Source organism: Petaurus breviceps, unplaced genomic scaffold, assembly GCF_028583685.1.
Source record: "Petaurus breviceps papuanus isolate PSGF00001 unplaced genomic scaffold, PetGlider_PUasm1.0 685, whole genome shotgun sequence".
Classification (NCBI taxonomy): Eukaryota; Metazoa; Chordata; class Mammalia; order Diprotodontia; family Petauridae; genus Petaurus; species Petaurus breviceps.
In genome coordinates this window covers 3660308-3674566 of record NW_027186455.1, presented here as the reverse complement: position 1 = coordinate 3674566, position 14259 = coordinate 3660308, and the positions used below count along the sequence as shown (strand labels likewise).

Genomic DNA, 14259 nt, shown 5'->3' with positions numbered 1-14259 from the left:
TATATATATATATTATTCTGCCAACACCTTGAAGGTATTTTCATCTTCAGTCTTATGAAGTGACTTGCACATAGATCGGTCATGTTTGTTTAATTGAATTTAATTTCCTTGGATAGAAATCTCTCCCTACTGACTCTGAGCCTGTCACGTAGGTCTTTCGCAGCCTGACTCCACCTTCTCTTCTGTTCTTCTTTGACCTTACACTCAAGACTTAGAGTATCTCTCTATTCAGTGCGTCTCCTACCAGATTCTCTCATCCATGGGCTCTAGCCTCAGAGGACTCCAGTCAAATTGTGCCTCTGACATTCACTAGCTTGGTGACCTTGAACAAGTCATTTTTGGTAACCACAGGCCTCAGGTTCATCATTCCGTAAAAGGGGGGAGACCTCTAAGCTCTCTTCCATCTCTAGGTCTGGGATCCTATGGTCCTTCCAGGGCCTACTCTATTCCTTAACAGGGGAAAGAAAAGAGACAAGTTTTCTTTTTTTTTTTTTAATTTATTTTTAGTTTCAACGTTCATTTCCACAAGATTTTGAGTTCCAAATTTTCTCCCCATCTCTCCACTACCCCCACCCCAAGATGGCAAGCACACTGATTACCTCTTTACCTAGTCTGACCTCTCTTCTATATCCTCATCCCCTCCTTACGCCCTTACCCTTTACTTTCTTGTAGGGCAAGATGGATTTCTATACCCCCTTACCTACATATCTTATTTCCCAGTTGCATGTAAAATCAATTTTTTTTTTTTAAGCAATTGGGGTTAAGTAACTTGCTCAAGGTTACACGGCCAGGTGTTTCTGGGTGGGTGCTAAGTGTCTGAGCCCGGGATTCGATCCCAGGTCATCCTGACACTGGAGCCGGTGTTCTTACTTGCTGTGCTATCTGGCTGCTCCAAAATCCATTTTTTTTTAACATTTGTTTTTAAAATTTTGAGTTCCAGATCTTGTCCCTTCTTCCCTCCTCACCACCCCCCTCCATTGATAAGACAAGCAATTCAATATAGGTTATACATGTGTAATTATGCAAAACGGTTCCATAGTAGTCATATTGTGAAAGACTAACTATATTTCCCTCTATCCTATCCCGCCCCCCATTTATTCTATATTGTCCTTTGACCCTGTCCCTTTTCAAAAGTGTTTGCTTCTGACTGTCCCCTCCCCTAATCTGCCCACCCTTCTATGATCCCCCCTCCCCCCTATTTTCCTGTAGCATAAGATACCCAACTGAGTGTGGATGTTATTCCCTCCTTAAGCCAAGTCCAATGAAGTAATGTTGACTCATTCCCTTTCACCTTCTTGCTCTTTCCCTCCATTGTAACTGCTTTCTCTTTCCTCTTTTATGTGAGATAATTTACCCTATTCTATCTCTCCCTTTCTCCTTCTCCCAATATATTTCTCTCACCCCTTAATTTTATTGTTATATCATTCCTTCATATTTAACTCGCCCTGTGCCCTCTCTCCATGTATACATATACACACATACACATACACATATACACACATATATACATATATGTATATGTGTATATGCATATTCCCTTCAACTATCCTAATACTGAGAAAAGTCTCATGAGTTACAAATATCATCTTTCCATGTAGGAATGTAGACAGTTCAACTTTAATAAGTTCTTTATGACTTCTCTTTCCTGTTTACCTTTTCATGCTTCTCTTGATTCTTGTATTTGAAAATCAGATTTTCTGTTCAGCTCTAGTCTTTTCATCAAGAATGCTTGAAAGTCCTCTATTTCATTGAATATCCATATTTTCTCCTGAAGTATTATACTCAGTTTTACTGGATAGGTGATTCTTGGTTTTAATCCTAGCTCCTTTGACCTCTTTAATATCATATTTTAAGCCCTCTGATCCCTTAACATAGAAGTGGATAGATCTTGTGTTATCCTGATTGTGTTTCCACAGTACTCAAATTGTTTCTTCCTGACTGCCTGTAATATTTTCTCCTTGACCTGGGAACTCTGGAATTTGGCTATAATATTCCTAGGAGTTTTCTTTTTGGGATCTTTATCAAGAGGCAGTCAGTGGATTCTTTCGATTTCTATTTTACCCTGTGGTTCTAGAATATCAGGGAAGTTTTCCTTGATAATTTCTTGATAATGTCTAGGCTCTTTTTTTGATCATGGCTTTCAGGTAGTCCAATAATTTTTAAATGATCTCTCCTGGATCTATTTTCCAGGTCAGTTGTTTTTCAGATGAGATATTTCACATTGTCTTTTATTTTTTTCATTCTTTTGGATCTGTTTTATAACATCTTGATTTTTCATAAAGTCATTAGCTTATATTTCCTCCATTCTAATTTTGAAGCAATTATTTTATTCAGTGAGCTTTTGGACCTCCTTTGCCATTTGGCTAACTCTGCTTTTTAAGGCATTCTTCTCCTCATTGGCTTTTTGGACCTCTTTTGCCATTTGGGTTAGTCTATTTTTTAAGGTGTAATTTTCTTCACTATTTTTTTTGGATCTCCTTTAGCAGGCTGTTGACTCATTTTTCATTATTTTCTTGCATCACTTTCATTTCTCTTCCCAATTTTTCCTCTACTTCTCTTACTTGATTTTAAAAATCCTTTTTGAGTTTCTCTATGGCCTGTGACCAATTCATATTTTTTCTTGGAGGCTTTTGGTGCAGGAGTTTTGATTTTGTTGTCTTCTGGGTTCTATGTTTTGGTCTTCTTTGTCACCAAAGAAAATTTCTATAGTCTGATTTTTTTCCTTCTGTTTGCTCAGTTTCCTAGCCAATTACTTGACTTTTGAGCTCTTTGCCAAAGTAGGACTCTGCTTCTAGACTGGAGAGTACTCTGTCCTAAATTTCTGGGCTTTTGCACAGCTGTTGTCAGAGCTACGTCTAAGGCACCTGTGAAATTTCAGTTCTTCTAAGGTGATATGATCAAAGGAGAACACTCTCTATTCTCTGGTCTGTGAGTGACCACAGGCACTCTTTTCTGCCTCAGAACTGTGAGGAGGATCCCCTCTCAACATCCTCCACAAGCTCTGCCACACCAGTACTCCCTCTCACCCCAGGACCGCCACCCAAGAGTGCAACCCAGATCTAAGCAGGACAAAGCAAGAGCCATTACCCTCTCTGATCAGCTGCTTGATCCCCCCATCATTTGTGGGCCTGGAGCTCCAGAAGCAGCCACTGCTACCACTGCTGCCACCACCACTGTGGATGCCCCAGCCACTACTACCTCCACTGCCCTGTGGGCTGGGACTGAACCTTATTCTTCTCTCACCCAAGTCCAACAGAATTTCCCCACTGGTCTTTTACTTTGTCTTTGGTGTTTGTGGGTTGAGAAGTCTGGAAACCTCCATAGCTGCCAGTGATTCAGTCCCTTAAGGCCTGCTCTGGCCCTGTCTGTGCCTGCACAGCCCATGCAGGATTGCACTCTGCTCTTAGCCCATTGTGATAGACCCTTCCTGTTGGCCTTCCAGGATGTCTTCAACTGGAGATGTGTTTCACTCTGTCATTTTGTGGGCTTTGCATCTCTAAAATTCATTTAGAATAATTTTCTATAGGTATTTGGAGGGGTTTGGGGAAAAGAGCTCGAGCAACTTGCTGCCTTCACTCTGCCATCTTGGCTCTGCCCCACCAAGTTTTCCAATAGAACCTCTTGAGGTCTTGGGAGGAGAGTGACCTGGATTGTCTCTGCATCCACTCACCTCCATAGGGATCATTTGAGTGTGACAGACCACCCAGAATACCTCATGAAAGTTTCTGGTTGATCAGGATATTTGGTCCTAAGGCTCCCTTAGGGAAACAAGATGGGGACTAGAGCCTTTAATAGCTGAACATCTGAATTATATTTGGCATCCCCAAGCCTAGGGTTCCTTCTGTTTTCTCTGCAGCCAAAAGAGAGAAGAGCAGAGGTAACTGTATGTGAGGGAGAAGATGAAGCAGGGGCTGTGTCTGAGTTAGTAATGATGGGAGAACAAAAACACTGGATCCTTCCTCTACTGGGGAGACAATGACAAACAAGCCTGCTCAGACCCATCCTGCCCTGACCCCTCTCTGTCTCTTCAGTCTACTGAAGTCCAAGGAATTCCTTCCGCTGACCCTGTCTTCAGTGACTTCTTTATATTTTGAGGTCAGTGTGAGATGCCTCCCCTTTATGCCAGAGAAGGCTGACCCCTATCCCCAAGAGGCCAGTGCATGGGCTGGGTGTCCAGGGGCTTCAGGCCAGAGCTATTTCTCCCCCGCCCCCCATAGTCTTTAGATTTCACAGCCTCTGGTTATGAAGTTGTAACCTTCAAAATCACAGAGAATAAATAGGAGAGAGAAGTCAGCTGGTGAATAGCACTGAAAACAAACTTTACCCTGTTCCTCAGTTTTGCCTCAGGCGGGGCTTTGCTGGACCTTTCCAACCACTTTCCCCCACAAAGCCTCCTTCTGTTTCCCAGTCTTTCAGGGACAGACCCTCTGATTCACAATGGTTCCCCCATCTCAGGGTAGGGCTCCCCCCTCCCAGGGTAGGGCTCCTTCCCAGGCCTGGCTCTGATGGTGGTGGGTATGCATAAGGGAGGGAGCTTGGGGCATTCAGTGGATTTGGTGGGCTAGCAGCTGGGGGTGGATATATGCCTAGGGGGATTGATTTCCAGGAAGAGAGCGGTCAGGAACTCAGCCAAGCAAGGAGAAGAGAGTTGTCTCCTTAGGGAAGGACTGGGGGTAGGGTGTAGAGTCTCTGTGTTGGGGAGAGAATGAAAAGAATGGGGAGAGAAGGGAGGAGGACCCAGGCTGTGCCAACACTGAGCAACACTGAGACAAGAATCTGGCCCGTGCAAGATGCTGTATGGGGTATGGTTTCCCGTTCTCTTTCAGATGACTGTTCAAAGTAGATTCTTTCTTCATTTCCTTTGGGCCCACCGAGCTGTCTGAAATCTTGGCCTTAGGAAGAGCTCCCAGGAGTGGGATGGGAGCCAGGAGGGAAGGGGGATAATAACAATGTCTTATGTGTGCCTTTACAATTTAAAAAGTCCTTTAATGTCAAATATTTCATTTCATCCTCAGGACAATCCTATGAGGTGGCAGTGAGGGGATTAGTATTACTGCAGTTGCAAGCTAATATTGAGAGACAGTATGGGTTTAGTGGATGGCAGGCCCACTTTCCGGTTCAAATCCTGCCTCTGACACATACTAGCTCTGGGACCTTGACCAAGTCATATAACCTCTCAATGTTCCAAGCAAGACTCTAAGTGGTAGAATGGACAAAAAATGTTATCATGATTGTTTTGAAGGATGAACAGAATTTTGACAACAGAAAGGGGTGGGAGGTATTCTCAGTCAAGGGAACTTAACTCACGGGGTTGTTGTGTGGATTAGATGAGATAAAACACATGGAAAATGCCTTGGGAGCCTTTAAACTGCTATACAAATGGCAATTGTCATTGTAATTGTTAGTTTCCTAGAGTGGAGACAAATATTTCTGGGGGAGATAAGGCTAAAACATAGAAGGCCTTAAATTTGGACTTAATTCTGCAGAAAATTCTTCTAGTATCTAAATTACTCCATTCAGTCCTCTTCTGTACACTGGAATGTTAATTTACTAAATGGGTGTGTCGGGGATATGAATAATATAGTAAAAACTCCATTAACAGAAATGTTTGGAGAATGGGGCGTTTGGCTTAATTGAATTTTCCAATTAAGTCAGGGTTTTACCTAATTCCTTTCTGGGCGAGTCTATGTTGTTGAAAATCTTTCCCAAATGTATTTGAGATAGTGTGGTACAGTGGAAAGATCACTGGATAAAAGCACCAGGGTTCAAATTCTACATCTGATGCCTACTGTTTGTACGACATTCAAATCACTTGACCACCCTGGACTTCTGACTCCTCACCTGTTAAATGATGGGGTTGGACGAGGTGGTGTTTAGATTCCTTCCAGCTCTAAACCAATGATCCTATTGGCCTACTTTTCTGCCACAGTAAACTGACCGAGAATATTGAAAAAGATGGAATTCTTCTATGATGAACCAATATCCGATAGTCTGGGTTGAAATTTTATATATTAGTTGTCATTGTACCAGAGTGTGAGTGTAACAGTTTGGGAGATTGGGCTCAATCTGAAATTAAATCGACCTAGTTCTATAACTTCATTGAATTTGTACTCTCTCAAATAGTACAGATAATACCTACACATACCTTTTCTTTTTTAATCCTGTTTGACTTTCGTTTAGGTACTCCAATAAATTCTCACAGGATCTCTATCCAACATCCATCCTGGATGCATGTAGGGTTCATCCTAGTTCTGTTTTTACCTGTGAGATATTGGGCAAGTCCTTTTCTCTCCCTAGGCCTCAGTTTCCTCATCTGTAAGATGAGGGGGATTGGAGTAGATGACCTTTGATTTCCAGCTCTAGATATATGACATGAAGGAGAAGTTTTCCACTAGAAATCCTAGAAATGGGTAGAAGCTTTCTACTAGGTCTCTTGATGTTGAGTGAATACCAGTGAAGCACATGGGCTATTTGTCATCCATTGACCTTGTTACTTGACCAGTCCATTTCCTCTTCTACTTGGATATCTCATTGATCATCTATTTTATGCTGCTTTTGTGATTCAAATCTTCACTGGTAGTGTGCTATGGGTCTTCACTAACAGTATTCTACCACAGAGCACATCTATTTATTTATTTATTTTTATTTTATGTATATATGTTCTTTCCCTACAATTTTTTTTTTGGTCTTTATTAATTTGTTAGTTTACTTTGAGTTTATAAGATTCAGTTCTCCAGTTCTTTGAGTTTCAAATTTTCTTCCCTTCCCTTCCCTCCCCTCTCTCCCCATGGCGGCATACAATCAAGTATAGGATCTGCAAATACTTTCACATCAGACATTAGTCAGGTTATAAAGAAGGATTGTATTGGATGGAATGAACAATGGGAAAGAGGAAACAAAACCAAACAAGAAAAAGAAAGAGAGCAGGTAGTTTGCATCAATCTGCATTCAAACTCTGTTCTTTCTAGTTCTTTTCTGACTGTAGACATCTTTCTCCATCATAAGTCTTTTGGAGTTGACTTATAGCCTGCATTTCTGAGAAGAGTCTGGTCTGTCAAAGTTGGTTGTCACACATACATTGTATATGTAATTGTGTACAAATTTTTCCTGGTTCTGCTCTTCTCACTCAGCATCAGTTCGTGTAAGCCTCTCCAGGTAAATATGAAGTCCATCTGCTCTTCGTTTGTTATGGCACAATAATATTCCATTACATTCTTATACCATAACTTATTTAGCCATTCCACAGTTGATGGGCATCCCCTTAATTTCCAATTCTTTGCCACCACAAAAAGAGCTGCTATAAATATTTTTGTACATATGGGTCTTCCTCCCACTTCTATGATCTCTTTGGGATACAACACTAGAAGTAGAATTTCTGGGTCAAAGGATATGAAATTACTTATAGCCCCTTGGGCATAGTTCCAGATTGGAGCACATCTTTTTAATCCACCTTGACTGAAAGATATAACAAAACATTTCTAGTGCATATGTTAAAAATCAAACAGAATTCCTTGAGCAATACAACAGAAGTACTCTTTTCAATGACCCTCTGGTTTTTAATATTGAGTAAGGCATACAACAGAGAAGTATGCTTGCTAAGTGTCCTAGCCACTGTCTTGAAGGAAAATCAGCATAAAATCCAAATGGAAGGGAGAATCCCCCACAGACGGTAAGGTCTTCCAGATGCTACTGTTTGTAGATGACATTGTGATAATTAAATCATTGTTAAGCCTCCTAAGAACCCCCTAAATCAGATACAAAAATTGTTTCAGTTTGGCCTATCTTTTATGAAGGAAAACAAGGGAAAAGAAGAATAGCAACTGCCCAGATTATAATTTGCTGCTAGATGGACAGTCCATTGAGATTTTCTATCACATCAATGTCTTGGTCAGACACTTCAGTGAGACAATAATTGGGCTGCAATTGAATTAAAGGAAGAGAGTGGGCTGGATAGTATTTGGGGAATTTTGCAGTTCTTCTAATAACCTCAAGTTTCTCTATGAGTGAAAAAAAAAGCCCCCTTTTTTTCACTTAAAAATAATCAACTTATTTTGTTCTGACAGGGCATTAAGAAATACTCAAACAACCCCTCTTTCCCCTTCTAGTCCCTCCTCCCTCCAAAGTATCTTCCTGGAAAATTGCTAAGCAAAATTGGAATATTATGATTGCAACAAATAGTATGAGTCACTTTCCATGTTACGGATTGTCAACAGAAAGGAAAGATGTATGCTCTAACTTTGATAATATTGTCCATTAAATTTGACCACAATTTTATTGCCTCTCAGTGTTGTCAACTAGACCCTCACTACAACAAGGCAACCTTTATACCACCCTAATTAACCTTCACAATTCCACTCACCCCAGCTATTATTCCAATTTTATCCCCATGGCACTCTTTCCCTTACCCTCTCAGCTGAGAATCTTGCCTCAGACTTGATAGAAAAAATTGAAGTTATTCAATGAGAGCTTTTTCTTCTTCCCTATTCTTCATTTTACATCACTTAGATGCCTTCTCTGACTATGCCTTCCTTCATTGCAATCTCACATGAAAAGATAGCCTTCTCCTTGCCAAAGCAAATCCTTCTTCATCCACAAATTATCCCATCCCATCCTATCTTCTCCAGCAGATCGACTCTACTATTACCCTCTCTAGCTCATTAGTCCTTAGTAATTCCTTGTCTACTGTCTGCTTCCTCTGCTCTACAAACACACCCATATCTGTCTCACATTAAAAAAGCCTTCACTTGATCCACCCATCACCACTAATATCAGCCTACATGCTGTGCCAGGCACTGTGCTAAGCACTAGGGATACACAAAGAGTCAAAAGACAGTCCTTACCAGCAAGGATCTTACAACTTAACAGATTTTTCTCCTGCTTTTTGTGGGTAAACTCTGAGAAAACAGCTACAATTGGTATCTCCATTTCCTCTTCTCTCATTCACCCCTAAACCCTCTGCAGTCTGGATTCAGACCTTATTTAACTAAAACTGCTCCTGCCACAATTATGAATGATCTCTTCACTGCCAAATTAATGGCCTTTTTATTAATCTCCAACCTTCTTGGACCCCCTGCAGTCTTTGACACTGTTGCTCACCCTCTTCTCTTGGATACTCTCTCCTTCCTAGGTTTTTCCATGATTCTCCTCCTCCTTAATTCTCCTCCTACCTATTTGACTGCTCTTTCTTTCTTCATTTTGTATTACTTCAAATATATGCTCATGAATTCTTCATATCTGCTCTTCCAAATGGCTCAGTAATATTCTATTGTAATATTAAGTATATACGTATATATATATATATTTAGATAATAGTTTGAGTCAATTCATGATCATTATAAGACTCATCTTTTTTTTTTTTACCACTTCTAGCAATGCTATATGACTGTGAATCATAGAATACCACCGTCTCAGAAGAATGAAAGTTTCTGATCACCTAAAAAAGCAGTGGAAAAATATATGGTGACTGTGAATAATCAATAGCAATTTGCCAATTATGACTATATTGTCATACTGTGGAAACTGTTTTCTTGTTTGTTCAAATAAATCCTTGAACATGCTTCCTGCCCTTTGGCAAAGAGGTGACAACTTGGAGGTGCAGAAGGAGACAAACATTTTCAGGTAAAGTCTGAAGGGGAGGAAAGTTAGTGGGTAGATGCAAAAAAGAGAAAGAGAAAGGAACATCAATAAAATATCAAAAATCACAAACAAAATATTTGGTAGCTTCTGTGGTTATTTTGGATGTAATTTCTCTTACTAGGTCTTGCTACATTTTGTTGGTTGCATATAGGAATGCTGATGATTTGTGCTGATTTATCTTATATCCTATTATTTTGCTAAAGTTATTGTTTCAAGTAATTTTTAGTTAACTCTCTAGGAGTCTCTAAGTATACTATCATATCATTTGCAAAAATCAATCATTTTATTTCCTTTTTGTTTATGTTATTCCCTCTTTTTTAATCTTATTGTTATAGTTAACATTTCTACGGTCTTTGCTTTTCCCTGAGGTAAAGGTCTCTAATTTCTCCATTGCATATATTTGCTCTTGGGTTTAGATTAATGCTATTTATTATGTTAAGGAAAGATGTATTTGTTCCTGTGATTTATAGAGTTTTTAATAGACATGAATGTTGGATTTTGTCAAAAGCCTTTTCTGCATCGAACAGCCCTTTCTCAGTGCTCATCCTTCTTTACTTCCCTGCAACATTTGACGCTGCTGCTTATCAACGTCCTCCTGAATACTCTCTTCCCTGGTTTCTTATGACACTACTCTCCTCCAGTTCTCCTTCTGCTTGTCTGACCACTCTCACTCAGTCTCTCTTGCTGGTTCTTCAGCCATGTCATGCCCACTAGCCTTCCACTAACCCTCTACCTTTTGCTGTCATAGTTTTAATAGTTTGGGTTAGTCTTTTATCCTTACTAATCATCCCCAAACATTTAACCTATCTATGGTTGATAGATTCTTCACAATCAAGTGGCATCCAAGTCTTCTGGTTTTTTTTTTTTTAACAAAGTCTTAAATTTGGCTCAACTCGGTCCTAGTGAAAACTCTGGTTTCAGAGTTTGTGGTTATTTCCTCTCTATGTAAAATTTTGTTTTTGTAAAGGACACAAGACTCACCAGGGGTCATTCATATCCTGCTATCCCCCAGCAGTGAATTATTTGACCCGCCATCAAATGGGTCACTATTCCTTCTTTGTCTTCTACTTGCTGCTCTGGTTTCCTTATGTTTGAAAGTTCTTTGGCATAATGCCTCTAATAAAACTCAAAACATCTGTTCATTGTTTTTATAATTTCTTAGCTTATTATCTAGTTCCAAAGGAAGAGATACACTTTTCTCTGCAAAATCAAATTTGTTCTTTTCTCCTAATTTCTTAAGTAGGAAATTCCCAACATCTTGCAAGGGGGGATTTAAAATTTTTTGTTCCAGTGGTTTTGATTTCATCAAAGTCATGAGGCCTCTGACTGCTGGTCTAAGTATCCTTGCCTTGTCTAGCCATGCCTCTTGAAGTACTTCCTAGATCTGCTGAAAAGTAAATTGATTATAAGTCTACACAGTAAATACATTGTAGCTGCTTACAAAGTCCCACCTGATCTCTATGCTACCAGGACAGATGGGTCTGGTATGACATTTTCTTTTTAAAGATTTTCTCTTAACACTTGGTAATATTATACCTGAGATCATTATAAGAGTTATTTTCCTCTTTGGGCATCTTTAACAGAATCCTATCTCAGGGAGAGAGATGCAAGAATTATATTGTTTTGATAGGGGGAGAGAAAAAGAGAGAAAGACAGAGACAGAGAGAGACTCACAAAGAGAGGCATAGAGACAGAGACACAGAGAGAGACAGAGATTCCCTTTTTCTGAGAGAAGGGGTCCAGTAATGTAGCCTTTGTTCTATCCAGGGAGAACAGAAGGTATCAGCAAAGGTACAGCTGCCATGGGACTTAGTCCCAGTTCTAATCAGCAATATATGAATCTAGAGAGGAAGGAGTATCCTGCCATTAAGGCACAGGGCTTGGTATCTCACCCTTTGTTCTCTCCAGAGGCTCTGAGCTTCACATGGGGTGTCAGCAAAGCTGTTTACCTTACCTCATCCACAGAAATGTGGTTGTAGATAAAACTGGTCCCAGCCTTCGTCAGTTACTCATGGATCTAAAATGGAAGTCAGTCCTCAGTCCATCTTCACTAATTCCTTTCTATCTATATGGGATATTTTTAACAGCAGCCCATCATTGTCATCAAATGCTATGTGTGGTATATGTGCAAAACTGATTTACTGTTACATCTGCTAACTAGTGCAATGGAAACACTAAATTAGACTTGTACTTCTCAATGAATGAATCAAACTTTATTAATCAATGCATGCAAACAATACATACATCAACATACATAAACCACCAATGTGATTCCTAAGAGTCCCAGCAATTGTCTCATCTAGGTGCTCATACCTAGGATCCCTCTCTTCCCAGCTAGAAGTTATGTTTCTCTCCAAGGTGATGTTTTGACAAGTGTTTGTTAATTAGTACCCTTCTTGGGTGAACACAATACTTGAGTCTCTGAATTTGAGTAATGCAGGAATCAGTTCTGGTGGCCACCCAAAAGCCAACTGATGACTGGGGGGACTTGGGTTAATTTTTATGGTTCTAACTAAGGGCATTTACAAATTACATGTGAGTTCTGATTGGTGATCTAAGCATATGATGAAAGGAAACTATCAGTCAATACTTTAGTTTCCTAAACTAGTGTTTATAAGTTATTTATAGATTTTCAATAAAAAAAGAAATAATTAGTAGTTGTTTACCAAATTTGGGTGACATATATGTCATTGCCAAACTATACTACTCAAGTCCCTAACTTATTACAGAAAAGCAACTTACATAATTACTTAGTCACAAAATGGAGTTGCTTATCCTAAGTTAACAAAGATCAATGTAGACAGCGACTGCAGCCATGTAAATGAAAAAATGCTTGTTCCTTGGAATGAAAGCTATAACAAGTCTAAACAGCATATTAAAAAGCAGAGACATCATAACTGGCCGTGTAACCTTGAGCAAGTTACTTAACCCCAATTGCTTTAAAAAAAAAAAAAAGCAGAGACATCACCTTGCCAACAAAGGTCCGTGTAGTCAAAGCTATGGTTTTTCCAGTAGGAATGTATGACTGTGAGAGTTGGCTGAAAAGGAAAGTTGAGCACTGCTGAATTTACACTTTTGAATTGTGAGAGAAGACTTTTGAGAGTCCCTTGGACAGCAAGGAGGTCAAATCAGTCAATACTTAAAGAAATTTATTCAGACTATTCACTGGAAGGTCAAATACTGAAGCTAAAGCTTAAATATATTGGCCCCATAATGAGAAGAAAGGACTTATTGGAAAAGATCCTGATTTTGGGAAAAATTGAAGATAAACAGAAAAGGGGATGGCAGAGGATGAGATGATAGTGTCGTGGAAACAATGAACATGAACTTGAACAGACTTCAAGAGATAAAGGAAGAGAGAAAGGTCTAGTGTGCTATGGTTCATGAGGGTCATGAAGAGTCAGACCTGACTCCACAATATTCTCTCTATATTCATGGACTAAGTTTTGTTCATCTCTTTTCCTTATAGCACCAAGGACAGAGCCTAATACGTAGTAGGTACTCAGTATGAATGTTGAAGGAATGAATGAACAGGAAGGCTCAAAACCTATTCCTTAAGTGAATGAATGAATAATTGGCTCTGAGCCTCTCATGAGAATTTTAATAAATTCCCCAAGATCAGGGAAAGCAGAAGTAGGAAAAAGCTAGCATTTACCTTCTGGTTCAAAAAAGTGCACCCACCAGAAGCTTTGAGCTTTCATGGAAACGTATTATATTTTATCAGTAAAAATTCCTTGCCTGTCAGGAAGAACAGAATTTTCTGGCACTAAAAATATGTACATTTATTTAAAAAGTCATTTAAAAAGCATTTCCTCCCACCTCATTTTCCCTCTTGTAGGGAGTATCCTAAGTGGCTACAGGGACTATCTCCACTTTGCCTGCTCCTGGTTCTAGCTCTGGGGACCAACTCTGTTACCCTCCTTGTACAACATACAGGCCTTCACAGAACACAAATTAGACACTATTTAAAAGCTATTTGAATGATGGAGTTACCCAGACTCTGGAAAGCCCCCTTTTGCTCCTGGGAGGGATAAATGGGAGGCAACAATGTTAGGATCTAAGAGGCCCAACCTCAGGGAATGAGAGAAGTGGGGAGTTGAGGCGGGGAGAAAGAGAGTGAGGGGGAAGAAGTTCCTAAGGGACTGAACTTTTCCTTAGGGACTACATGGTTTCAGGGAAGAGTGCTGCTGGAAACACTTGTGTATGTCTCTTGGTGTCAGAGTCCAGCCTAGCCCTGCAGCCAGGGAATGAATGGAGCTTCCTCAGGAGTGGAGAAGGGCAGGAATAGCCTAATGCAGGAGTCAGTTAATTAGAGGAGAAGGTTATGTCATTAGCTGCGGAATCAATACAAAAAGAATTAAGAGCCTTTGACAGTGATTCGCTTGAGCTCTCTCCAGGTACCTGGGGCCTTATTTAGCTAAAATTCAATACACATTAGTAGGCAATCAATGTTTGCTTGTGTTGGGGCGGCTGCACGGAACACTTTAATTGGACCCTCTGTAGTGTTATCATAGCTAAACAAGATGTCAGATTGAGACAGTCTGCCTAAGCTTGTCCAGGCAACCCAGGCAGTGCAAGGAAGAGGCAATTACAGCCAGAATCTCTCTGGGCTTTTCCAACCAT

The 14259-nt window shown here is 40.0% G+C and overlaps 1 protein-coding gene across 2 annotated transcripts in view; it reads left to right on the top strand.

Moving 5' to 3' along the window:
* The window catches only part of GFRA3 (GDNF family receptor alpha 3), a 26682-nt gene extending 15906 nt beyond the window's left edge, over window positions 1-10776 (top strand). For both annotated transcript variants that reach the window (XM_069104293.1, XM_069104292.1), the window contains one exon: window positions 9370-10776. In XM_069104293.1, coding sequence (XP_068960394.1) covers window positions 9370-9395 — 26 coding nt within the window. In that variant the 3' untranslated portion in view covers window positions 9396-10776. The remainder of the gene's footprint in view (window positions 1-9369) is intronic.
* The last annotated feature ends 3483 nt before the right edge of the window (window positions 10777-14259 follow it).